Source organism: Bos grunniens, chromosome 27 (assembly GCF_055505025.1).
Source record: "Bos grunniens cultivar Pamir isolate PY7600 chromosome 27, Bosgru_T2T1.0, whole genome shotgun sequence".
NCBI lineage: Eukaryota > Metazoa > Chordata > Mammalia > Artiodactyla > Bovidae > Bos > Bos grunniens.
Window position 1 is genome coordinate 25085867 of NC_141191.1, and position 26975 is coordinate 25112841.

Here is a 26975-nt window from a genome sequence, read left to right on the forward strand (position 1 = left end):
GGCCATCTATGGGGTCGCACAGAGTCGGACACGACTGAAGCGACTTAGCAGCAGCAGCAGCAGAGTTAGGACTCAGGATACTGAGGGAAACCCTCTCAGTGGGAAGAACCTTGGCAGCAAGATTGACTACCCAAGGTTCACTCCAAAGTTTCAAGAAGTGTCTGCTCAGTTATCAAAATACATTCCAGATGAATTAGAGAGTGAGATTTTTTTTTTTTAAGAGTTCATAAAAACTGAAAGAAATATATTGGTCCATGTTTAGTAAACTTGGGTTGGACGAGGAAAAAAAAAGCAATGCATTATCTTGTACACTAAAAAATCAATTGATTTGGCTACAAAAAGCAGAGATATCAAAAGATAAATGAAATTAAAGACAACTGGGGTGCATGGAATTTAAGCATTTTGTTATATATAACAAAGAGTCCATGTCTTTGGTGCATGAAAAAAGTTCAACAATAATTCACAAATATCCTAATAGAAAAAATAGGGGTCATGGGCAGAACAGTTGAATTTAAAACTTCTAAAGTCATTTCAAAAAGTCAATAAATATAAGATCTTTTGCCCCAATGTAGCTACTGTTTTTCATTCGACTTGCTTGATCCTCTTTCCCTGGTTTCTGACTGCTGGGTTGCCCAGGGACATCATCCTTCTTGGCATGTTTCTTTATAAGCAGGTGCTCCCTAGGTGACCTCACCCAATTCTAAGCCTCTAAAGCCCATATACCAATGAAGAAATATCTGATCTCTAGGGGCTTCCCAGGCGGCGCAGTGGTAAGAATCCGCCTGCCAATGCAGGAGATGCAGAAGACGCAGGTTCGATTGCTGGGTCGGGAAGATCCCCTGGAGTAGGAAATGGTAAATCACTCCAGTATTCTTGCCTGGAAAATCCTGTGGACAGAGGAGCCTGGCAGGCTCCAGTCCTTGGCGTCACGAAAGAGTCAGACACGACTGAGCGACTGAGCAGGAGCACTCTACCCACCAACTCCAGGTATTTATTTCCAACTGCTGATTTTAAATTCCCACAATATGGAAAAGGTTCACTCACTACACTTCACAAGGTCAAAGGGAATCTTGGCTTTCTCTCCCTGCTTCATAAATCTAATCTTCCCTCAGTTGTCTTCACGTTAGTGTATTTCACCACCATCCATCTCACTTGTCCAAGTCAAAATTTATTTATCACCAATAATCCACTCTCTCCTTTTATCTGTGAGGAAAAAAAAAAAAAAAAGAACATTTCATATAGAACTGGGTAGGAAAGAGACAAAGAATAAGCCATAAGATAAGAAACACGGAAGTAGCTGATCAACATGAAAAAAGATTCTCAAGGTCACTAAAATAAGATAAATGCAAATTTAAAATGCTTCTCAGTGAACCAATAGCTGAGCTTCTGAACAGCAGAAAATCAACTCAACAGAAGTCACAAACACCTGAATGTGATTGCACATGTCATCTACCTAACAGGGGAAGATCTGCTAAAATTTTCCCAGCAGAAATGGAAAGTCATTGCCCTTGACTATTGCAACAGCAAATGTTGTTCCTTTAGACCTTCCCAAATAGTCTTACAAAGATTTGATTTTGCTTTTTTGTTTTTCCATTAGCTTTTTCTGTAATTACATGAACTCCAAAAACCTCCATTTGTTGTAAATTTAAAGAAGCTTGTCTGGGCTAAGAATGGTTAAGTTTCGTAAACTAACAACAGCCTGTTGTTTAGACAGATGAAGGATAGTGTAATCAAGAATATGGATCATGTGGTTAAAATACAAAGAAAAACTTGGCAAGGACTGGCTTTGGTATTTGACTTCTCACTGTGCACTAGCAACTCATAATTGTTATCAGATTCTGTTTTATGTTGAGTGGATATGGTCCAGAACTGTGAAAAATATCTTCTCGTATAGGAATGTGAGGGCAATCTGACTCCATCTGTCACCTGGTCAACTGCCCTGGGGTGATCTAGCTTGTTAGCCAGGTGATCCTCTCCTTTCTCTGTTATCTTGAAACTGTATGCTTGGTCACGGAATAAAGGAATTTCCCTAAATGTGGAACAAAAGGGTAGCCATGACCTCTCCCAGCCCCCATACTTCTCCGAGTCTAATAAATATCACTTAACCATGAATTCCAAGTCTGTATCTTTAGTCTTTGTGAAAACAGCTGCTGAGATAGTAAAGTAGCCATAATTTCTGAATCATCTTATATTGAGCCAAAAGTTCAAGGTAAATGGTACCAAGATTTTTATTTGAACTTTCGTTTAATACTCTGTCATTTTTATGGAATACACTTTAATTTTATTGCATTATTATCCAGTAAAATTGGGGGTTTTAAATACACAATACACTTAGGCTGTATTTTTTCTGTAGTGGAGTGAATTTATATTTAATGGTCTTGTGTTGGATGAACAGGGTGATTGTAATTTTCTGCTGCCTCCAAAATTTTTATCTTTGCCTCTCTTTCTCTGGCTCTTAGCTGCTGTGGAGTAAATATATTCACTTAGTTGTCATACACCAAATTCAAAATAATGATTTCCTCCTCATTCTGCCAAACCTGTCTTTCCTGGACTCTCTCTTAGGTAATACAAACTATAGCTTAAGGAAAACATCATGCTTGATACCATTTTCCCTTTTTCAATCAATTTGTCACCAAGGCTGATTCATTTTATTATCTGCAATCTTTTTCTTTTTTTCAATTTTCCATCTGTTGGATCTGCCATTATTTCACACCCTCAAAACGCATCAGTTCGGTTAGGACAATGGACTCTTTGCAAAACGTGCTTGTAGTTGGAAGAACTAGAATTTGAACCAAAGACTTTTTAAACCTAGGCCTCAATACCTGCTGAAAAGTGAAGTAGGACATACAAAATAAAAGCCAAGGATTTGTGATTTTAGTCTATACCCAGTGGAAGTGATGTTACCCAAAGTGTTTTTAAGAGATTAATTTTGAGTTATTATTTAGGGTGTATTAGTATAAAAGCATACTGCCTTCAGTGAAAGAGAGAAAATTATTATAGTAATTGGAGCATGACATGACAAAGGCCTAGCAATAGTAATTCTGGAGGGGAGATTAAAGGGAAAAGATAAAGTACTGACAGAAACTTGAAAGACTGGTTAGCACACTGTTTCAGTTTTCTAAATATCAACATATAATAAAAGACTTCATTTTTACTTCCCAGATAAATACTGGTTAGAGACCCAGCATTCAAGTTGACAACACCACCCAATTTCAAATGTAAATTAATGTCATATCACCCACTGAAAACTGTATTTGCGATGTTTAAAGTTTTAGTTTTATGTTTGAAAAGCACACCAGTACTTTTTATTCTATAAAGCTCTTCAAAGAAAAAGGGAATCATACATGTCCCTTCCACATTTATCATTTTGCTCAGCAGAGTTTTGTTTGGAAAATGTCTGTGATATCCAAAAACAAAGTTCCAGCAGATGGAGGAGGTGAAAATAGACACATGTTCCAGCTGTTTTTAATCTTTTTTTTTTTTTTGCTGCAGTTAAAATGAAAGTACACCCTTTAAAAGGCAGAATCGTCACTCTCTTCGAATATGAGTTTGTCTAAGTGGTCACTCACAAAATTGTGTGTCTTCTAATAGAAGTTGCACCTGTGTGTAAACATGCTTGTGGAGTATGTGTGCACACATCTCTGGATGTGCACGCATGGCTGTGTTTAAAGAATTTCCCCAAGTAGATCTTGTTCTATAGGTGAAGTGGTTGCCTATGTGTACTCCCAAGTCACTGCTAGATATTCATTATGTAAATCCAAAGTTTTAAAAAAAATCCTTATTCTATATTATTACTTTGAGGTACTGAAGTAGGTTGATCTTAGTTTTGGCAGATTTCTGGTACTTTTAGAGTGATCAGTACCAGATAAGAGCACTTCTTATACCATCCCACCTTAACAAATCTCATGTAATCACTATCCATAGGCACCTCAAGCTCATTATATCCCAGTTTGATGGAATTGTTCTGTATCTCGACTGCATCAGTGTCAACATCTTGCTGTGATGTTGGACTATAGCTTTGCAAGCTGTTACCCTAGAAAGAAACTGTGTGAATGGTATATGGGATTTTTTTTGTATTATTTCTTAGAACTTCATGTCAATCTACAGTGATCTCAAAAAGAGCAAGTTAACTGCTAAAAAAGACCTCAATTCAATTATCACGCTTTCTCCAAAGAAAACAAACTTTAATTTATAACATCTTCTGACAACACCAGCATACACCTGACGGGAACTAACCTGTCACCTTTTGCTCTTCCCTACTGCACCTGTCCCCTCCAGTTCAGTTCAGTTCAATTCAGTCACTCAGTCGTGTCCGACTCTTTTGAGACCCCATGGATTACAGCATGTCAGGCTTCCCTGTCCATCACAAACTCCTGGAGCTTGCTCAAACTCATGTCCATCGAGTGGGTGATGCCATCCAACCATCTCATCCTCTGTCTCCCCCTTCTCCTGCCTTCAATCTTTCTCAGCATCAGGGTCTTTTCTAATGAGTCAGCTCTTGGCATCAAGTGGCCAAAGTATTGGAGTTTCAGCTTCTGCATCAGTCCTTCCAATGAATATTCAAGACTGACTTCCTTTAGGATGGACTGGTTTGATCCCTCCAATTCAATGAGTCATCAAGTCCTGCTGATTTACTTTCTGTTTCTACAAAACATCTATTTCTTCCTCTTTTCCAGTGCTGATGCCATGTTTCAGAGCCTTGTTATCTCTTTCCTTGATGAACAAAACAGCCTTCAAATTGGTCTTCCTGCTTCAAGCTTTATCATCCCAAAACAGTTGCTCTAAACGCAGCTGTATATTATACTCTTAGGAAATTTTATGAAAATACTGCCAGATCTCCACTCAGCAACATTTAAATAAGAATATACAGAAGGAGGGCCCAGGCATGGGTATATTTTGAAAGCTTCTCAGATAATTCTAACGTGCAGCCATGGTTGAAAATTGTTACCTTGAGCATCTCTCTTTAATTAAGATTCTAGAATAGGTTCACTGAGATGAAATTCTGGGCGTTTCATTCTTCTGCTTTAGTGTTCTGTCTGTTATAGCTAGAGTATGTTTCTCTCCAAATGCACATGTTGAAGTTCTAACTCATATTCTCTCAGAAAGTGACTTTATTTGGAGAATCTTTAAAGAGGTGATCAGGTGAGGTCATTGGAGTGAGCCCAAATACTAACGACCGGTGTCCTTCGTAGAAGGAGATTTTGGACACAGATATACATACATGGTGAACGTAGTGTGAGCATGAAGGCAAAGACTGGGGTGATGTGTCTACAGGCTAAAGAGCATCAAAAATGGTCAGCAAACCACCAGAAACTAAGCGAGGGCATAGCACAGATTCTTGCTCACAGCCTTACTTCCTTTTCCCCTAAAGAATCAACATATGGCTAAATATGTAATTACTTTATTGGTGTGGCCAATACTGTGAAATGAAAATATTAAATATCACATTTATGATGTTGTCTTGAAGAGTGGTTGCAGAATTTTTTTTCCCTCAACACTTACTTCATTGTGAGAGAAAATCTCTCTGGGGTGTGCATTGCCACATCCTGACTTTTGGAAAATCTGTTGACCTAGAGCTCTGTGTGATTACTCCCATGGGTTATAGAAATAGTCTCTTGTATGATAGATGAAGTTATTCTCCAGAGAGAGTGGATAGGGTGTTATTTTCCGAAACTTTCTCTCCCAGGGACCCTGCGAGACTAGAATTTTTTTTCCATCTGCTCTACCTCCTTCATACACAGACATACACACAAGTTTTTATTTTATTTTTTAATGCATTAAAAATGTTTTCTAGGTGACTTTGATGTGGATACTTTAAGTTGCATGAAATACAATAAAACTCTTTTTAGGTAGGAAGATAAAACTGAAAAAAAAAAAAAGAGAGAGAGAGAGAGAAGATGAGGAAGAATAAAGTGAGAGTGTTAATAACTCAGTCATGTCCAACTCTTTGCAACCCCATGGACTGTAACCTGCCAGGCTCCTCTGTCCTTGGAATTCTCCAGGCAAGGATACTGGAGTGGGTTGCCATTCCCTTCTCCAAGGGATCTTCCTAACCCAGGCAGACTCTTTACCATCTGAGCCACATGGGAGAGGAGGGGAGCTCAGAAATGGGGGTGGTTGGGGTGGGAGGGTATTCCTGCATTTAGTACAAAGCCCTACAACCCTGGTGAAATTTCTGAAAGTATTTGGTAACCTGAGGACCCTGGCATCTCTGTCAAGAAGCAGCAGTTGACCTTCTCTGCACTCACAATGTTAAACAAGCCCAGTATCTTTTAGGCCTTTGGGGGATCTGGAGGCAACATATTCTTCATTTACAAGTTTTATTAAGCTTTTTTACGCTGTTATTCACAATTTGTCCCATCTTGAATTGGCGCTCCCCTCCAACAAAGGACTCTGGAATTTCTGAGAGGCAGTCCAGCAGGCTCTCCCCTTAGTTCCCATTCCCTGCCCCCAGAGAACCATTCACTGCAGAAGCTGGAGCAAAGGCCTCTCATAGCTCCTGAAACCTCTGCACCACCCGTGATGACTGTAAGTTGCTTGTGGATTTCTGGTTTGAGAAACTGCCCTCCTGAGCCTCATACTATATACCACTAGAGTGGCTACTGGAGACTGCCTATTGGTCCCCTAGAAATACATATCCACTCTCGCAGTCCCCGAGCCTCTGCAGCTCCATTACTTTCTGTGGGGCAGCCTTCTATGAACTCAGCCTAGCCATTGAGACCTCCTTGCTAAGCAGAAGTGTTAGCTGCAGCCTGGACCTAAGTTGGGGTCCTCTGGAGTACCCCACCTGTAGGAAAAAGGGTGGCCTCCTCTGACCTCAGACCCTTGCCAGTTGAGAGTTAACTTCTCTCTGTGCCCTTGGCATTTGACTCCTTGGAGTCAAATGAGTGAAAGGAGTAGGAGTTTGTACACTTTATGGACAAAACTGCATGTTATAGAGCTTTCCGGAGAGCTGCTACTTTGAATTCCCTAATCCAGACATCCTTGACAAAGGATGGGCTTCAAGGATCAGCAAAATTAGCTGGATTTCATGTAGTCAACAGCTTTATTCTGCCCAACAACTGCCTGCATCTGTGTTTGCTTACAGACTCTCAGGCCATTGCAGTGTTCTAGCCACCTAGTTCCACCAGTGTTAACCACAGCAATTATTTATCCAAGTTTTCCCTCCTTGGGGAAAATAACTATGGGAGTCTCCTGCCTCACAGATACCCAAAATATAAATCAAGGTGACATATTAAAGCCACAATACAGGCCTCACTTTATCCATGTTGAGATGCCAGATGTTAAGGGTGACCATTTCAGTTCTAAAAATACACAATGTTGAGCTCTTGAACAAGGTATTCAATGGAACTTTCCCCACCCCTGTCTGTCTCAGGCTACAAGCCTCATAGAGTTCTCTTACTCAAGCATACTCAAGAAAGATAAATTTTAATTAAATGAAATATGACATTTTTTATCAACAGTCAAACATTAAGGATGACCGGTAATAAAGAGTCTGATTCCATTTTTGATGTTTGACAGTCAAAAACGTGCACGCCCACCTTTCATTCCCACTCCACCTTCGCACTAGCTGATAAAATCCCAGGGGCTCCCTTTGGTACTGGCAGGAAGTTCAGACCATGTAAGCCCAGTTCACAGGTGTGAATCCTCACCTGAGCCCCACTCCCTGATCACAGTAAAATCCAAATCAGTATCTTTCCTCTCTCTCCAGTCATTTTTAGATCAGCTTGGGAGTTTGCCCTGTGTCCCTCAGAAGCAACTTTCAATATGTGAGCGATAGACCTTTTCAGACCTTCTCAGACTTCACGTGGGGTCATCAGTCTTGACATTCAAAGCAAATTTAGGATGGAATGACCATAACATACTTTCTCCTAAACCCCAATTAATACCTCAACAGTGGGCTCATCAAAACTAGGCTCTGGGATTATTGGAGCCACTCTGATAGAATTTTGTAATATCCATTGTAATTTGAGTTTACAGAAAATTGGAGAATTTGAAATTCTCTATTGCAGAGGGCATTGTCAACTGAGAATTCAGTTGTCTTTTCCTTTTCTGTCTCAGATTAACTATTTGTGTATGTACTTTTCATCTGTCAATTCCAAAAAAAAATTGAAGGAGAACCCACACCCATGTAGAACCACAATTCTTATTTTCTTTGCAGCCTATTTAACTATGTTGCTGCAGAAACAACTATGTTACTATATTAGGCTTCATCATGAAATAAACTAACATGTTTAAAACTGGAGGTATTCTGAGCTGGGTGTCCCAAACATTCCTAAACAGTTCTGAGACTGGAATTTGAATGACTCAGAGGTTCAGGACTGAACTTTCTTTTCTCTCAATCTGGCACATCACTTACTTCTGTTCTAAGGATTTTGTTTTTCTAATACTCGTTAAATGCATAGATTTGTTTCTCAGTGCAGAATTTGTTTTCATTAAAAATCTAGATAAAAAACATAAACTACATGGATGCATATTTATAGATTGTCTATATTACAGTTACATATGCTGCATTTATTTAATCCTGTACCAAGTTGCCAGATACATTTTTAGTGCATTGGGGAAATATGTGGTTTCTTAGCATCTGATCTGATAGATTTTCCTTTCCAGACTTACTGGAATCTCTTGGGTGCCGCTATAAAGGGTTTGGAGAAAGGATATTCATTCCTTTTGAATTTGTTCAGAAGAATTAAAAACTATTTTTCGAGTTTGAGCATCAAGAATTTCTACCTCATTTCAAAACTGCAAAAAGTCATGAATTATCTTTGAAGTTAACAAGTCACATAAATGTTTTTCTATCTGAAAACATGAATTCCAGAGAGATATTTTTATATTCTTCTAAATGAATACTGTATTAATTGGCTGCATATGGAAAGATATCAAAAAGTGTTCCACTAATTTGCCACTGAGAGAAAGTATGAATGTACATGATAAAAAGGAATCCAAGCCATGGAGAGAAAGAGAACAATTATAGAAAATAGCCACACAAAGGCAAAACACTAGCAGATTATTTTCTTGTTCTGATGCAAAAGACATATTAAATCTCATTATTTGGATGCACTTATTTTTCCATCATTGAAACTTTTCTTGAGCACCATCCTGTGTCAGGCATTGTGCTAAGTCCCATGGAAAGTGTATAAGATGGAACCTCCACCCTCCAGTTGTTCAAATCAAGGAAGAAAGAAAAGATTATGAAGACACAAGTGTTATAAATTTATATTAGTGCTTTAGCATACAGACTACAACATCTAATTCTGATTAGTCAGTGTTTCAAGGTTATGGGCTGAGTGCAAAGAAGGTGAGGCATGACAATGGGTTAAGGAGTACATCAAACTACATGATCATCTCAACTGATGAAATACCCCTTTATGATACAAAAACATTCAACAAACTAAGAATAGAAAGGAACTTACTCCAAATGAAAAAGGCCATTTATGAAAAACCCACAAACATACTCAATGGTTAAAAACTGAAAGCTCTTCCCCTAAGATCGGAAATAAGACAAGAGTATTCACTTCACTACTTCTATTCATTACAGTACTGGAAATTAGAGCCAGGGCAATTAGGCAAGAAAAAAAAAGTGTCCAAATCAAAAGAAAGAAGTAAAATTATCTCTGTTTACAAATGACAAAATCTTCTAGCTCTAAAATCCTAAAGAATCCATTTTCTTAAAAACTGTCAGTGCAAATCAATAAATTCAGCAGTTTCAAGATATGAAATCAACAGGCAAAAATCTGTTGTATTTCTACACACTAGCAATGAACATCCAAAAAGAAAATGAATTGAAAAAAAAATCCATTTACTATAGCAAACAATGGAGTAAAATACTTAGGAATAAAGGAAGCACACAACTTGTATGCACGAAACATGAAACACTTGTTTCAAAATTAAAGACCTAAACAAAATTTAAAATCTCTTGTGCATGGATTGGAAGGCCTAATTGACTGAAGGGATGAATTACGACCCTTAATGGGAAAATAATTCAGAATTTTTTATACTAATATGGCAAAGATAAAGCATGACATAGTGTGGATTTCAAATAAAAAGTTACTATGATTTCTTTTCCCGTTTTATCTAGGAATGACTAATAGAAATACAATAAATTTTATAGAAAAAAAGGAGCATGTTTATACATAAATGAAGGTCAAGGCAAAGACTGCTGCTGCTGCTGCTAAGTCACTTCAGTCGTATCCGACTCTGTGCGACCCCACGGACGGCAGCCCACCAGGCTCCCCCGTCCCTGGGATTCTCCAGGCAAGAACACTGGAGTGGGTTGCCATTTCCTTCTCCAATGCATGAGAGTGAAAAGTGAAAGTGAAGTTGCTCAGTGGTGTCTGACTCCTAGCGACCCCATGGCCTGCAGCCCACCAGGCCCCTCCGTCCATGGGATTTTCCAGGCAAGAGTACTGGAGTGGGGTGCCATTGCCTTCTCCAAGGCAAAGACTAGTACTAAAGAGTTGAAATATGATACAAAAGCTATTTTTTGCTGATTTTTACAAGTTTTTGATTATTATAGGTTTTTGATTATTATAGGTTAGGTGTAAAGACATGTACAAAAATTATCTCCTCCGCTCTCCTTCCACAGCTAAACTTCATGGAGTCTACATACCACTTCCTTTGAAAATAAGATTAGTAACAATTTGTAAGTCATCTAGAAAACTGGTGACATTTACTCAGAATGTAAGAAATTACTCAGAATTTCAGAAATAAGCAGCATTCATAACATAATTGGACTGTTGTTAATCATGATTTGGACAACAAAATGCAAGGGGGCACTAGATCAGCCCTTTATGCTTTCTGATATTTTTAACTGTACTAAAAATAAAGGAGCTTTTCAAGTTAAAAAAAAAAAAAGTCTATACCCATATTCCTCATGTCCTTAGCTTACATTTATTCCTCAATCTGCTTTGTCAGTCTGCCCAGATTCTAAGAGTGAAGTGACTGCTGTTAAGGCCAAGAGGCCAATATGTGACTAAACCATCTCCTGTGAACTCTGTTGGGTTGGCATGTTTTGACAGCCCATCCTTGAAATCTTCTCTTTCTCTGCTCTCTGATACTACACTTTCCTGTTTTCCTTTATTCTTCCAGGATGACTCCTCCTCAGTCTCCTTTGCTGGCTTATTCTCCTCTGTTGTTGCTGTTGTTCAGTTGCTAAGTTGTGTCCAACTCTTTTGGAACCCCACGGACTATTCCCTGCCAGGTTCCTGCGTCCATGGGATTTCCCAGGCAAGAACACTGGAGTGGACTGGCATTTCCTTCTCCAGGGGATCTTCTCGACCTAAGAATCAAACCTGCATCTCCTGCATTGACAAATGGGTTCTTTACCACTGAGCCATCAGGGAAACCTTATTCTCCTCTGCTGCTGCAGCTGCTGCTAAGTCGCTTCAGTCATGTCCAACTCTGTGCGACCCCAAGACAGCAGCCCACCAGGCCCCGCCGTCCCTGGGATTCTCCAGGCAAGAACACTGGAGTGGGTTGCCATTTCCTCCTCCAATGCATGAAAGTGAAAAGTGAAAGTGAAGTCGCTCAGTCGTGTCCGAGTCTTAGCGACCCCATGGACTACAGCCTACCAGGCTCCTCCATCCATGGGATTTTCCAGACAAGAGTACTGGAGTGGGGTGCCATTGCCTTCTCCTATTCTCCTCTACCCAGCCACTAATTGGTGAATTTCTCAAGAACTGGTCATAGCCTTTCTTCTCTTCTCATTCTATTTTCTTCAAGAAGAGCTCACCACATCTATAACTTCAATTTCTAACTACAGTATCTTCCAGTGATCCCCTCCCCCTCAACCCTTTACTTCAAATCTCTAGGTTAGACCTTGTCTTCAAATCACAAGCACACATAACCAAATGTTTGTCAACCTCTCAACGTGAATGTCCCAAATATTTCTCAAACTAATCATGTCCACATAATTGCCTTCTTAATCAAATACCATCCTCTTTCATTGTTCCTATCTCAATGAAATTATCATATCATACAAATGTACAAGTCAGAAACTTAGTCAATTCTTAACATTTACCTTTTATTAAACCCCTATATTCATTTCTTCACCAAAGAATGCCTTCTAAATCCTTGTTAGATTTCTGTTTTTCTTTCTACCTGTACAGTCAAAATCCTAATCCAAAATGCCAGTATCTCTCTCTTAGATTGTTATAAAAACTTTGTAACTCTTTCAACTAAAATGTTGCCTTCTATAATATGAAAAATCACTGGGTGGAAAGTTTTAGTCCTTAAATCTGTGAGAGAAGAATAGTAAACTCTTGTTTCCAAAGTGACTGTAGAAATGTTATAGAATGCAGGTCCATGTGCCCACACACAGTTAGGCCAAAGGATATTAAAACATTAAGAGTTTGGAGCATAGAATGGTTTACTGTGAGGCCATGCTTTAAGAACCCCATAATGCCCCAAAAGCTTTCAACAAATCCCCTTAATAGGAAAGGTGAGGGAGGGTGTGTTAGTTGTTACAAATTTGTTAGTGGCAGATCCTTTGTTCCTGAGGTCTGGTCCATGGCCCAAGGTGTTCCTCATAAACCTTCACCAAAATAAATGTTATTCTCAGTTCAGACAAGAAAAGGCAAGATCCCAAAGCTCAACTTTCACCCTCTAAGGTCCAAGCTTGGCTAATAGGAGGGTGATCCTTGCACAGGCCAATAATTGCCTGAAGCGCTTGTCATGCACCCAGTTCGGGTCCTCCCGCCAGGGCCCAGGCCTAGCTGAGGAGGCAGACCTTAGCTGACAGGCACCCTCATGGCTAAGTCCCCAGTCCCTGCCCAGATGGGAACCCAGAACCCAACTGACTCTCAGTCTTATTTAAATCAGAGAGAATCATTTGTTTAGGATCGATAGGAGTATGTGCTGTAGCAAATACCAATCATGTGAATTCCTAGCTCAAACAATTGCCCTTCTTTGAAAAGAGACCCAACCACAGTGGTGGACCTGAAGTAGATGCTCCATGTCTGTGCAAATTATTCCTGACCTCTGGCCACTTCCTCAGGATAGACAATCGATCTAAGCTGGACCAGTTTCTGAAACTTGAACAGAGAGACTGAAGCTGGTTGAAGCTATTACCTGAGTGGCAGATTCCCCATTTACTCCAGTTGCTGAGGCCTCCTTGAACTGCCAGGCATGGAGACCACAGGTCCTGGAGGTGAGGATGGGAGAGGTTCGCTGCTCCTTTAAGGCCTGGGCCTGGCCAGTTAGGAGGCCATGCCAGGTTTCTGGGGCTCTTCAGGACAGCCCTCAGCCTGTCCCCAGGCATGGCCCCATGACTGCTTCGCACCCCACGTTCTGCCACGATGGCCACTGGGGGGTGACCACAGGCAGAGTGGGACCTTATAACTGCTGTCCTCAAGGTCTCCCAATAACCGTGGCCACGCTAAGAATTGGGTGCTATAGGCTGCGTGCCCACTCCACCCCTATTACAGAGATGATAATTATTCAAATACACAACAGAAACATTAACCCACAGGACACATTATCATTAATAAACACCACCCCCTGTTTGGTTAAGAATAAGAGGTTTGCGAATAAGCGGACAAAAAGGTGAATGACAAGCACTACTTCCATTCTGCTACATTTTCTGCTTTATATCTGACCTTTCAAAAACCAGAGTCTCCAATTTTACTTTTCTCTCATTCAGTCTTTCCCAGATTCTTCTGGGGTCATCTGAAAGCCTGGGAAGGCTCTGGTGTGCTTCTCTGACAAGGGTAAGGAAGTCTTGCGTATGAAGATGTTCATCTATTTTCTCTTGGAGTAGAAGTGACTCCAGTAAAGTCTTCTTCTGTTTCAGGAAGGCAGATTGGGCCAGTTCTGCCCTTTTTCTGATACAGTCGGGACACCGAGAAGAAATGTGTTGCTTAGCTGTTCCCACCTGTTTGGGTGTTGTCCTTATGTTTTTAAAATAGATTCTATTCAAAAGCTCGTCAGGGACAGTACACTTTAAGGCATCTACCTCTGGAGCTTCTGCCTCGGGTCCAAGCTGCAGCTTTTTATGTCTGCTGCTCTTTTTCCCCTTGGAGTTTGCTCTATGGTGGATCAGGTTTACCTTAACGGTGCAGAAAGACTGCAGGGCATTCAGTTCTTCAGGGGATGCCTGAGTGATTTCTGTTTGATGGTTAGTGTCCGGTCGGTACTGTTCAGAGTTCGTTTCCTTGCCCTTGAGGTTGTGGATCCATTTTCTGCTCAATTTCTTTACATTAGCTTTGAAGTCCGAAAGCTCAGATTGGTTGTCTCCATATTCCGAGCGGGAAGGCAGCGATCCACTCTCAGACTTGCTCCTAGAGGCATAAGACCAGGGCTGCAGTCCTCCAGAGGAACTGAATGAACCGGAACTCTTTACCTCATCAGTCAAGGACTCCAAGGTCTCCTTAGAAAGGTCTGCCATAGACCCGGTGTCCGCTGGGGCCAATTCTCCCTGTTTCTCTGAATCCTCCAGCTTCTAGGCGGATGGCCATCACACTGCATCAGGCTCTGAGCCTCATCTGCTTTGCCGTGGTCAAGATTGCCTCAGGAACTGGTCAGTCCCGAGCCCCTCGGGGATGAGTTTTAGGTGCCGGCAGTTCCTCAAGGGAAGCCCTTCCGGGCGACTCCGTCCCGCTGCCTTGGCAACCAGAGGCGGTCATGCGCAGAGGGTCGCTGGGGCGCCGCGCTCCTTCCCTTCCCCCACGGTCCTCGGAGCCGACTCCGCCCGCACAGTTCGTGTAGTTTTTCGGAGCCTCCCTCTCTTCTGGCTCTCCAGAGTCTCCGCCTCCTCGGTGCTGTTTTAGTGCAAAATCCAATAACGATCGAGAAAAGGTTGCAAACTCTCCTTCCCCAGGGGTCAAAAAAGTAAACACGCCTCTTTCCCAACAGGAATAGATGGCCTCTGACTAATCCGATAATGCACACGCGGGCTAAATGCATCCAAAAAAAAAAAAAGAAAAGCCCCAAACAAACAAAAACATACCTCCTCCTGCTGGCCAGAAAAACACAAGCAAAAACGTATCTGCCTATCAGATAGCTAAGAGCTCATCTAATCGCAGAGCACATCTTTGAAAATCTAAATACTGAAACCACCCTGTGAGATTCCTGCGTGGCAGGGCATCGACTCTACCGCTTGCTCCGGCCTCGTCTTGCACAGCTTTTTGTGCTCCGGCATTTTTGGACGACTTTGCAGTTTTCCCAGATCTCAGTTTCTCAGGCCTTTGTTCCGGCAGTACTCCTCTGAATGGCACTTCAACTGCTGCTCTTCCCTCTTCGTTAAATACTGCTCCTCTTTCAAGTCCACCCCCCCGCCCCACACACACACCTTTTTTTTTTTTTTTTTTTTCTGGAAGAGCTTCATATCCACCACTGACCCCAACAGTTTACTGCACAGCCTTTCTTTCCGGGTTTGCAACTCTGTATTTTATACACATTTGATAATACCTCCCACACCGCCGCCTCCAGATTAAAAACCCCATGAAAGCAGAAATCCTGTGTCTTGTGCTGCAGTCTCCACGGGTACCTGATACATAGAAAGTGCTCAATAAATCGTTACTGAGTAAATGTGTTGAATGACTATGCAAACAGAAATAAATGTTACCTCACACAGGTACGCACCTCAATCTTGATGCATAAGTACTACAAGGTCGAGGAACTACAGTCTTTTTCAAATGAGATAATTCCAAATGAGATAATTTCCCTCTCCCAGTTCTCTCCGGGGCGGGGTGGAGGGAGGGCGGAGGAGTAGGGGGATGGGGGCGGTTATTCAAGTCTGGCCAGATATATTTAAGGTTATTACAAAAGTGCTCACTTTGGCAGTGAGGCAAAACTCTGCAATGTTCGACAAGCATCTCTCAAATATGAGCCAGTTCATATTGAAGATGAAGAGATCTCAGCTTCATTCATTCCACCCAAATCATATTTTATCATATAATATTAATCTTTAAAAAGAGGTAATATATAATTTGTGGTTAAAGCCAAGTAATCTCCAGTTCAAGGACTCAAGATTTTCATTTTTAATTTTTGTTTCAAAAGTCTCCCTCATTCCCTGAAATATTTACACATTCATGTGAAAAGTGGGAAAGTGTTAGTCGCTCAGTCTGTCTGACTCTTTGCCCCCCCATGGACTGTAGCCCACTAGGCTCCTCTGTCCATGGGTTTCTCCAGGCAAGAATACTGGAGTGGGTTGCCATGCAGTCCTCCAGGGGATCTTCCCCACCCAGGGATTGAACCCAGGACTCTGTCTTTCTTTGCATATGAGCATGGTCAGTGATACACATGTGAAAACAAAATCTCAGAACAGTCCATGAGCAGTACTGGCAAGAAATATATATAATCTGACTTCTTAACAGAATTGTGAACAAGTGTGTTGCCTTTAATCTTTTTCCTTAGATATCTCAAGTGAGAGCAAAAAATAAAAAGTAAAAAAAAAAATTTTTTTTAAGAACAGGAATATATAAAGAAGAAAAGGGAAGGAGAGACAGTTGCAACTTCCCATCTTATCTAAAATCTTTTTACTATCCCAATGGATACAAGTCACTCCTACTCACTCTACTGAAAGCAGATTTTATCAAGCTTTTCAGGGGGAAAAAAAAAACAAAGTATGTCATTAAAAATTTTTGTTGTTGTTTTTATCAGGAAAAGAAACATCGAGGAATTAACAGGAAACATTTGTAGCTGTCCCAGAAAATTCATAGAAACATTTCAGTGTTTCAGTAACCGTTATATAATTGCTTCTTTATTTATCAACTATCTGTGAAGTTCAGAATCATTTTTTGCAAAAACTGAAATTAACTAAAACTAAAAACAACAAAAAAAATTGGCTATCAGTATTCAAATATGCCAAGAACATGCTACATTTTAACTTTGTTTTAATGTCATCTTCTTTACATGTTCTCACTCACTTTGATAGCTATGAAAAACTATTAACCTGATAATTAAAGATGTCCTGATAGTCTCAGTCTCATTTTGGCAAATCTTCAGTCAATGTTAATACCACTTCTAACAGAGCTGTTTCTTCTTTCACACTCCTTCCTTCTTTCACTCTCTTCCTTCCCAAGACAGTGCTTTGCAGAGGGAAAATCCTTATTATCTTTGGGACATCTGGTGTAGGGGCCCTAACTTTGTGCCAGTCTCTTTGTTGGTCTCCACCACAAACTGCAGGTGATACTTGGATGTGCGCTGTTTCCCACCAAGGCACAGTTATTCTGGTCCCTTCCAGTACCCTGACAAAATCCTAGGCTACTGGACCTTGCCAAACCCTCTCTGGGCTCTCTTGCCTGCATCTTGACACCCACAGGTAACTTCATTTCTTTCAAAAGCTTCTGACAAGTGGTGGAGAAAAGGGAGAATGTTTTCCGGGAGACACAGCATAGCCTAAAGCTTTGCAACCTCCTCATCACTCAGACAACTTCCGGTGGCAAGTCCTCCTCCAGGAATCTCAGGCATCGTACCATCTCTTAGGGGCTAATCGTAACACTGGGTCCTTTAGAAACAGCAGCGTGACTGAAAGTTGCCTGAGGTGGAGGTGGAAAGTCCTAAGAGGGGAAGAGACCAATCAGGCGCTCCGGGCCGACTTATGTCGCAGCACTATTTTTATTGGCCTGCTGTCACCGTCTCTTCCCTCGAAGTCCTTAAGGAGAACAAAAGCTCTCCTTCCAGCTTTTCCTGAACAATCAAATATGCTTTGCAGCTACGGGACTTAACCCCAGAGACAGGAGGTCAAAACATATTAGTCTTCCTGTCAGATTCTTTCTCTCTCTCATTTCTCTTTCCTCGGAGGCAGAAGGGCAAGCTTTCAGCCTCTTCCTGTCAGGCAAGCACTTCTCCTCCAAGGAATCACAGTGGCCTCCTCTCCAGGATGGCATTCTGTACCCTTTCCAGGAGCCACTGGGGTGGACCCAGGGTACCAAGAGGGAATCTAGTTTATGAATAAGAGAAATTAAGTGGACAGATTCTTTACAAACAGTCTACCCTCTACATAAACTTCATAACACTGTGCCTGGTTCTGTGATCAAGCAAAATGAAAAATTACTTCCTCTCCTAAGGGGTTAGGTTGAAGGTATCAGAAATCTCATTGTGAGAAACCATTTTTGAGGAGACAGGAATCTTACATCATTCGTGATAAAAAATGATTTCAATTTACAGTGCAGTGGCTGTTCTTCATATTTGAAAAATGTTTTACCAGACAAATATCTCAATCTTTACATTATTTTTTCTATGTCTTCAGTGTTACTATTTTTCTGAAATTGATGAATTGCTTGATGAAGAACTCTCTTTTACTTTAATAGCTATTCTATTTTGCAAAGATAACATATGTTGATTGTCAGTAGTTTAAAAGATAAAGATAAACTACTAATATCCCCAGTGGCTCAGTGGTAAAGAATTTGCCTGCCAATGAAAGAGACACAGGAGATGCGGGTTCGAGCCCTGGGTTGGGAAGATCCCCAGGTGGAGGAAATGGCAACCCACTCCAGTACTGCTGCCTGAGAAATCCCATGGACAAAGGAGCCTGGCAGACTACAGTCCTTAGGGTTGCAGAGTTGGACACAACTTTGTGACTAAACAATGAATTTAAGTAAATGTTGCCTGAATTCTGATTTCCCTAAAATAGTCACTAAAAACACTTGCATAATACCTTAATATTTTTCCTTGAAGAATTTTTTCTTAATAAAATCTAAATTATATTGGATTATGGTTTTATGAATTCTTCCTTAGCAATAATATGAACACTTTTCCATTCAATTTATATAAATTCTTTTTCAACATAATTTTAAAGGTGATATTGCATTATTTGATTTATTTAACTAATACAATTATTTAAACACAAGGCATTTCCAGGTTTTTGCCACTAAAAACTTCTGGAATAAGTATTTCTCTAGCTAAATCTTTATACACATTCATAACTATATATTTAGGATAAATTCTAGAAATTGTAATTGAGAGGTCAAATGTATGTATAATGTTAAGGCTTTTGAGATATCTAACTCCCTCCCTTCTGCAGTATTTAAAAATCCAAAATATAATATTATTTTGTCTGTAATACCTGAGTTTATATCTCTAGTAGGTAAGACCTTTTTAAAAACATAACCACATTATTCTGATTGTCACATCTAAAACACAACATTATAATAATTCCTTAATATCACCTAATAATTTTTCTGTATTTACATTTTTCTGGTTGTTTCAAAAATCTGTTTTGGGAATTGCAGTTTGGAATCAAAATCCAAACAAGGTCCATTCACTGCATTTGGCTAATCTGGCTCCAATGTCTCATACTCCACATCACTTACCATGTAAAACAGTTTAAAAAACTGAAAAGAAAAAATAGAGCAGGCAGAACTTTTTTCTATTTACTGTAATGTTTCCTATATCGTTATTTTAACGTTTTTGATGTATCCTTCCAAGTTTATTTTTTAAAATCAATATATACTTGAATCCCCATTCTTATGAAAAAAATATATTCAGTATATTCTACACATTGGTTCACATCTTTTTTGGGTTTTTTTTTTCTCTTAAAAATATATTCTGGATATTACTTTACATAAAACTATAGATACCTTCGTCATTTCTCTCTATGGCTGCATGGTATTCCATTGTGGGAATATTTTTCCCATAGTTATTCCACATGTTGATGGACTTTCTATGATTATAAAAAATTCAATTTTTCTGTGCATTTTTGGAGATGTAACTCAAGCAAGACTTCTAGCAGTCAGATTATTGGATCCAAGAATCAATGTACATATAGTTTTTTCGAGTATTTCCAAATTTCCCACTATATGGAGTGTGCATTTTGCATTCTTGCCAGTAAACGTGTGAGAGTGGCTATTCTCAAGAGCCTAGCCAACAGGAGTTGCACTTAAATTTAAATTTGTGATTCTAAGGGAAGAGAAATGGTATGCAGTGTAATTTTACATTGAATTCCTCTTATTTTAAGTGAGATTAAACACCTTCCATGTATACAAGAGACATCTACATTTCTTCTTATGTGTACTGTTTATTCATTTATTTGACCCATTTTCCATAACATTTTTGTTTTATTCTTCTCAATTCTTGAAACCCACTTAAAAATCAAAATATTATTATTCATTTTTCTGTGACATAAGCTGTAAATGATTTCCCCAGTTTGTCTTTTTACTTACTTATGCTGTTTTCCATGCAAAACATTTTTATTTCACAGAACAAATTTATCAATCATTTTCCTTATTGTTCTTGGATTCTTAGCCACATTTAGAAAAATCTCCTATGCCCATGTTATAAAGACATTTACTCATATTTCCTTGTAGTACTTGTGATTCTTTTTATTCCCTTGCTTTAAAACTCTGATCTTTTTATGGTTACTTCTCTAGTACAGTATGAAGAATGAGTTTAATTTTATTTTCTTCCATATGGCTAGCCAGTGAGCCCAACAATATTTTATATCCTTTAGGTGCTGTCTTTTGTCATAAATTCCCATATGCACTTAGTCTTTTTTTTTTCCTTGACTTTCAAGTCTAGTACATTAGTCTGTTTTTCTATTTACATATCAATATCATAGAGTTTTAAAGGGCTTTATAATGTTTTAGGGCTTCCCAGGTGGCTCAGTGGTAACGAATCCACCTGCCAATGCAGGAACCACAGGAGACATGGGTTCGATCCCTGGGTCAGGGAGATTCCCTGGAGAAGAAAATGACCGTCCACTCCAGTATTCTTTCCTGGAGAATCCCATAGACAGAGGATCCTGATGGGCTGTAGTCCATGGGGTCACAAAAGAGTTGGACATGACTGAGCATACATGCATAATGTTTTAATCTCTCATTGGGCCAGACTCCTGTCATCCATTTCAACAACTTCTTGGATGTTCTTGTTTATTATTCCAGATGAACTTTGTAACCAACTTGTCTTGATCTAGGATAAAAGTAAAAAACATATGGTATTTTATTGAAATGCACTGAACTTATAAACACTGAGGATTTTTTTTAAATTGGTCTTCCTAACCAGAAATACAGGATTCCCAGGTGGCTCAGTGGATAAAGAATCCACTTGAAATGCAGGAGATGCAAGAGACATGGGTTTGATCCATGGTGGGAAAGATCCCCTGGAGTAGGAAGTGGCAACTCACTCTAGTATTCTTGCCTGGAGTATCTCATGAACAGAGGAGCCTAGCGGACTATAGTCCATAGGGTGGCAAAGAGTCGGACATGACTGAGCAACTGAGCACACATCGGACCCTAATGTCCTCATTTTAACTTATCTCTGTAAAGACCCTATCTCCAAATAAAGACACCCTGAGTCACTGTCGGTTAGAACTTCAACATAAGAATTGGGGGGTGGGGAAGATAATTCAATCTATAAAATATGTGTTTTATATGAAAACCAGATTAAGGTCTGACTGTGATTTGCTAAGTGAGAAAAATAAAATAGAATTAAGTACAAGGACTTAAGACAAACTGCTTTATAGGTGAGCCTAAAGCTACATTACAGTGTGCTTAATCATTAAGTCATGTCCAACTCTTTCATGACCCCCTGAACTGTAGCCTGCCAGGCTCCCCTGTCCATGGAATTCTCCAGGCAAGCATACTGAAGTGGGTTGCCATTTTCTTCTTCAGGAGATCTTCTCTACCCAGGAACCAAACCCAAGTCTCCTGCATTGGCAGGCAGATTCTTTACCACTGGACCTCCTGGGAAGCCCAAGAAAAATTCATACAGGGAGACAACAGAGGGGGAAAGACTTTTGGGTTCCCCAGTAGCTGGAACATTAACAGAACAGGATGAGATTTTAACAGAAAACTCCCCTCCCCTCCCGCTTTGTATTATTCTTTATGCAGGTCATCATGGCAGTGTTCTCTGTTAATTCCAAGATGCTGCTTCTTAATTGCAAGCTGCACAGCCCTAAGTCCTGTAATTCTTGTCATTGTAATGGGACAAGCCCTGTAACAGTCAGCAGGGTTGAAAAAAAAAAAAGATTACAGAAAGAAAAACCTCCTACCAAATTTATTGGGTGGAAGGGATTACAGAAGGGAGAAACTCCCACCCAGTTTACTGGGAAAAGTGGGAAAAATATCAATTGCAGTGAGTATCACTTATTTCTCTGTGAATTAAGAAGCATATTTGTTTTAGATGGCAACCCATGGGCGTCTTTATGAGTGCTAGTCATACTTTCTGACACTATCTCGAACTTGACTGGCTAGACTGTAGATTGCTTATATCTAGTATTTTAGGTTAGAAATTATTGTTCTTATTGAAAAACAAGTAATTTTAAATTTTAATATTATGTAGTTTTTTAAAGATATTTTGATTGGTGTATTTCAGTATTTTTAATGTTTGCAGGCATTAAACAATGACTTCCCACAGCTTCACTATCCTCCTCCTCCTCCTAAGTTGCTTCAGTCATGTCAGAGAAGTATAGAACGTAAATTACTCAATTATTTTAGAAACAAATATCTTCAATATTTTAAGGGCAGCGATGATGATATTATTCACAAGGAACAGAGTTAAGTGTGAACTTGAATTGTATGGTATATTTCACCATTTTATTCTGAAAATTCTGTAATAACAACATAATATATAGGTTTTCTACCCTTATTTAGTTCCCCTTCATTGTAGTTTAAATTTGGAGCTGTTCTCAGCATCTTTATGCAATTTCATGCAGCTAGGTCCCTGAGCCTTCCGGCAACATGATTTAAGATTGACCTTGGCATTGAGCAAATTATTATAAATTTAAACCCAAATATAATGTATTTCTCTTCAAAGATATATGAAATGAATTCAGTGATGTTGCCATTGATTTGAATTTGAGTTAAATAGTTTTGTTTTCCTTGAGGGAGAGAGGTCTGTGTCTCTAAATGACTGGGTAAAAGATCAAAATTCACAGTGGTTTCCTGAAAAACTACTGCACAGAATTATTTTTCTTCTGCTCAATATCACTGTAATTTTCCTACTTACAAAGTCAGCTTTCACTGTACAATGAATATTCATATGATTGCATAGGGTTGAATGACACAGGAATTGCAAATAATTTCATCTGAGACCAATCGTTCTGTAGAAGTATTCTACTGAAGTCTTCACAGTCATCATAAAAATATCACTGGGCTCTGGAAAGACATCTAATGCAATAAATTGAACTCACAGTCTTAACTTGTTTTATCTCTTTATTTTAGATAGGCATTTTCCAAAAACAAACTCTATCACTGAAGAATGTAGGACTGTTTCTTTAGAGCCTTCCATGCTTAACTTGAAAGCTGTCAACCCAGGAGGCTGAAACAGAGCGAGATTATGAAACCTGAGTGAATAGCTCATTCTTTGCACCCTTGCCCTTGCTGCATGCTGCCCCATGGTACGGGCCTGGGAGGTATGCACTATGATAGCTAATGAAGCACTTCCTTTATGTCCCGCTGACCAGAACTCTTATTTGAAGCCCACATATTATGCCACTGCAATCGCACAATGTCAGCCTTTGTTCTGGCTAGTAGAAGCTGTTTCTTGTCTTTTCTGTGGCTAAATTTTATGCATCAAACTTGTGAGACCCTTTACTCTCTCTCATTAAGCTGCTCTGCTGTTTGTGAAGTCGGTTTTGTTTGTTTGGTTTTCCCCTCTTTTATTATAGCGTCTCCTCAAAGTCACAAATTTATAATTTGGAAATCACTTGGAGATAAAGGCTTAGGGGTGAAAACTCTTCTGCAAGGCCTTCCTCTATGTTAAATATAGTGATAACAACTAACACTATAAAAATGAGAACAAGAATTTAATTCATCTAGAATGAAGAGAAAGGCATCAAAGAGATCAAAATTATTTGGACTGCCTAATCCTAAATGTAGTTGGAAAGTATTGAAAGTGGTCCACTTGTTATATTTTAACATGCTATTCTCCTACTGTGTGATCTGATTAGTCATCTTCCTTACTTAGCTGTTATTATATAGATATGTCCCAATGCAAGCTTTGGTAAAGTGACCTATAAAACAATAGTGATTGCCATGAAAGTGAAAGTTGGCTACTCAATTGTGTCCGACTCTTTTGTGACCCCATGGACTGTAGCCCACCAGGCTTCTTTGTCCATGGAATTTTCCAGGCAAGAATACTGAAGTTTGGGTATCCATTCTCTTCACCAGGCGATCTTCCCCACCCAGGGATCGAACCTGGGTCTCCCATATTGCAGGCAGATTTTTTACCATCTGAGTCACCGGGGAAGCCCCAGTCATTTCCACAGGGTTCTATAAAATATGAACTTCAGTTAACCTAGATATACACAATAAACATTGAAAGGTTTGTCAGAGCACATGAATTTTTAAAAGAAAAAAGTTATGAAGGAGTTGCATCAATTCCTTCATCCTTGTCTCTTATAATATGACAGGGACAGCAGCCATCTTTTGGGGGTGGTATTAAGTATTAAATGAGATAATATGGAGAACTTGTTACTCAATACATGACACTGTGGTCACCACCATCATTACAGTTTTGGAGTAGATTTCATAATGAAGCTGAAGACGGAGATCTTTCTAATACTGGCTCTTCATGGTGAATTCTCTAATTTTTAAGAAGTGTTTTACTTTTCTGATTATTTCCCATTTTTATCCTACCTACCCAATAAAATGGTCCAAAGCACTCTCCTGATCTTAAAAGCAAATTTGAACAGCAAATAACTACAAGTTGCTTGCTGGAATTAAAAAGAAAAACAAAAAAACGATTAAAACATGTGAGCTCCTTGGGCTCTGCTAGTTCAACATTGCTACCACCTTCATATTTTTTCTGATTCTCTAATCTCCCAACTTTAGCAAGATGATCAAAATGTTCAGGTAAATAGAATACAAGTGCCAGAAAAATAAACTTCACAAAGCCAGCTCCTGTTCTAACCAGCAGAGGTTAAGTTCTGTCCTCTTCCCTGCTAAAATGCATGCACCGAACGTGTTAAATTCTTTGCATATAGATTCATATCCCTACACAGAATTTGTTTTCCTGGTTTCACTTCATATTTTTATATTAAAAAATGTTTTCTATCAAATATCCTGATTTTTGATTAATGAACATGCTGTAAGTAACCTAAAGCTATAATTGTAATTAGCTTTAGATTGGTATTTAATGTTGGAACATATCTAATAACAGAATAATTCATGTATTATAATACTAATAATAGCATTAATGCATTTGTGTCAGACCTTTACTATTCCTAATAATTGCTGAATCACCTCTCTATATCACATAGTAAGGTATTTTTTAAAGTATACTTTAAAAAGCTATTGGATTCTCATAATTTTTCAAAAAACGATTATTTTTTTTAGATAATTCTCCATTCTTCACCTAATACTTGTATTGCTTAGAAGTATGTTAGAGATCAAAACCAACTCTGAAGTGGGAATCGTTTGGGATAGGAGTTTAAAACTATGAATACAGTTTCTGCCAACCTTTAAAATATTTATATGCAGATTTCTTTTTCTAAGTATTTCACTTTCTTTTTGTGGCTTAGCTCGTAAAGAATCCACCTGTAATGCAGGAGACCTGGGTTCAATTCCTGGGTTGGGTAGATCCTCTGGAGAAGGGAAAGGCTACCCACTCCAGTATTCTGGCCTGGAGAATTCCATGGACTATATAGTCATTCATGGGGTTGCAAAGAGCCGGACACGACTGAGCGACTTTCACTTTCAGAAAAAAATATCTCAGTTAAGTATCGATTTTGTATTTGATGAGTGTATCTGAAGTGAAGTGTGAAGTGAAAGTCGCTCAGTTGTGTCTGACTCTTTGCTATCCCATGGACTATAGTGTATCAGGACAACATGATTAACTAACGCAGACAAATTCCATGTGAGATTATCATGCTATTTTGTCAATATTCTTGGCAATTTCTGTTTGAGTTCCAAATTGTCATCTTGATTGAATGTTCTCAGGGTAGGTAATATTTTTTCCAAGTCTTTGGCACGCCCACCCTCCACCCCTCAGCATAAAACTGTATCTCACCATCAGATCTGTCTTAGCCCAGTGACTCCGAAACATCATATTCTAAGAATCACAGGACAAAAGGAATTCAAACGGAATGGTCAGCAACATGCTTCCACTTAGATAGTATTCCATTCCTCACTAAAGAAATGGCAATTTTTTAAAAATTTCTATGTAATTTGATTTCCTACTGTTTTTCATACTAAGTATTTGAAGATACTTATGTCATTGAAAGTCTAGAATTATTAGATATTAAAAGTAATCAGATAATAAAAGAGACTGGATACTTGGAATATAGTCAAGAGATTATGGTTATGAGGTTAAAAACTCATGAAACACAAAGCAGAAACCCACTAATGAGCACAGCAGTCTAAATTCTAAGAGCCATCTGTAGGTCCGTCCTCTCCCCCATCACCCCTCCAGTCAGTCCCACAACCCTGTAGTAACAACACCTCTACAAACTGGCTGCTTCCCTTTAGTGACTTCTTAAATGTCCTAGTCAAGGACACCACCATTTTTCACTGGACTTACTGCACCTGTCTTCAAGTTGCCTTCACAGGCTCTAGACTCCTCACGTTCTTCACTTCATCTCTACCTCCCTTCCACTGCAACTCCTTTTTAAACAATTATCTTCCCTCAGCTCAAACTCTATCCCTCCTTTCCATGTTCCTTATAGCTTCTCCTCATTTTGTCTTGTCTGAAACCACTGGTTTCAAACTTCTTCCTCGGATATGAACTGGCTTTTCCAAATTGCAAAAGAAACCAAAAACAAAGTGAAGCATTTGGGGTAATGCTGTTATTAAAGGCTTTCTGTAAAAACACATTAGGGAAAAAGAGAAAGAAGATTGTTCAAGCATCTGAGAACTATCCCAAGAAATAGACTAATACTTTGTATTCAATAGCAGTTCTCCCCTGCTTCCGACCCAGGTCTCCTGATGACCACTCACCCTTCAGACCTCAGTTTATCTGTCATTTCTTCAGGCAAGCTTTGCCCTCCACTCCCTACTACTCATGATTTCAGTACCCAGAATGTGCATAGAACAATTACCACATTATCAATAATTCACAATTGGATAACAATTTTCTGTCCCTCATAACTAAAAGCTTGA

General features: G+C 39.3%; 2 protein-coding genes across 3 annotated transcripts in view; one reads left to right on the forward strand and one right to left on the reverse strand.

Moving 5' to 3' along the window:
- C27H8orf48 (chromosome 27 C8orf48 homolog) overlaps positions 1–15231 on the reverse strand; it is a 36126-nt gene extending 20895 nt beyond the window's left edge. Inside the window, exons 1-2 of one of the 2 annotated variants that reach the window (XM_086380738.1) lie at positions 13596–15201; positions 949–1203 (exon numbers count right to left, since the gene is read on the reverse strand). In XM_086380738.1, the coding sequence (XP_086236864.1) occupies positions 1200–1203; positions 13596–14383 (792 nt within the window). In that variant the 5' untranslated portion in view covers positions 14384–15201 and the 3' untranslated portion in view covers positions 949–1199. Of the gene's footprint in view, positions 1–948; positions 1204–13595 lie in introns of those variants that run through there. The other variant, XM_086380737.1, reaches the window with a different exon arrangement.
- The window catches only part of DLC1 (DLC1 Rho GTPase activating protein), a 515132-nt gene that overhangs the window by 11865 nt on the left and 476292 nt on the right, over positions 1–26975 (forward strand). The gene's annotated exons all lie outside the window — the stretch shown is intronic.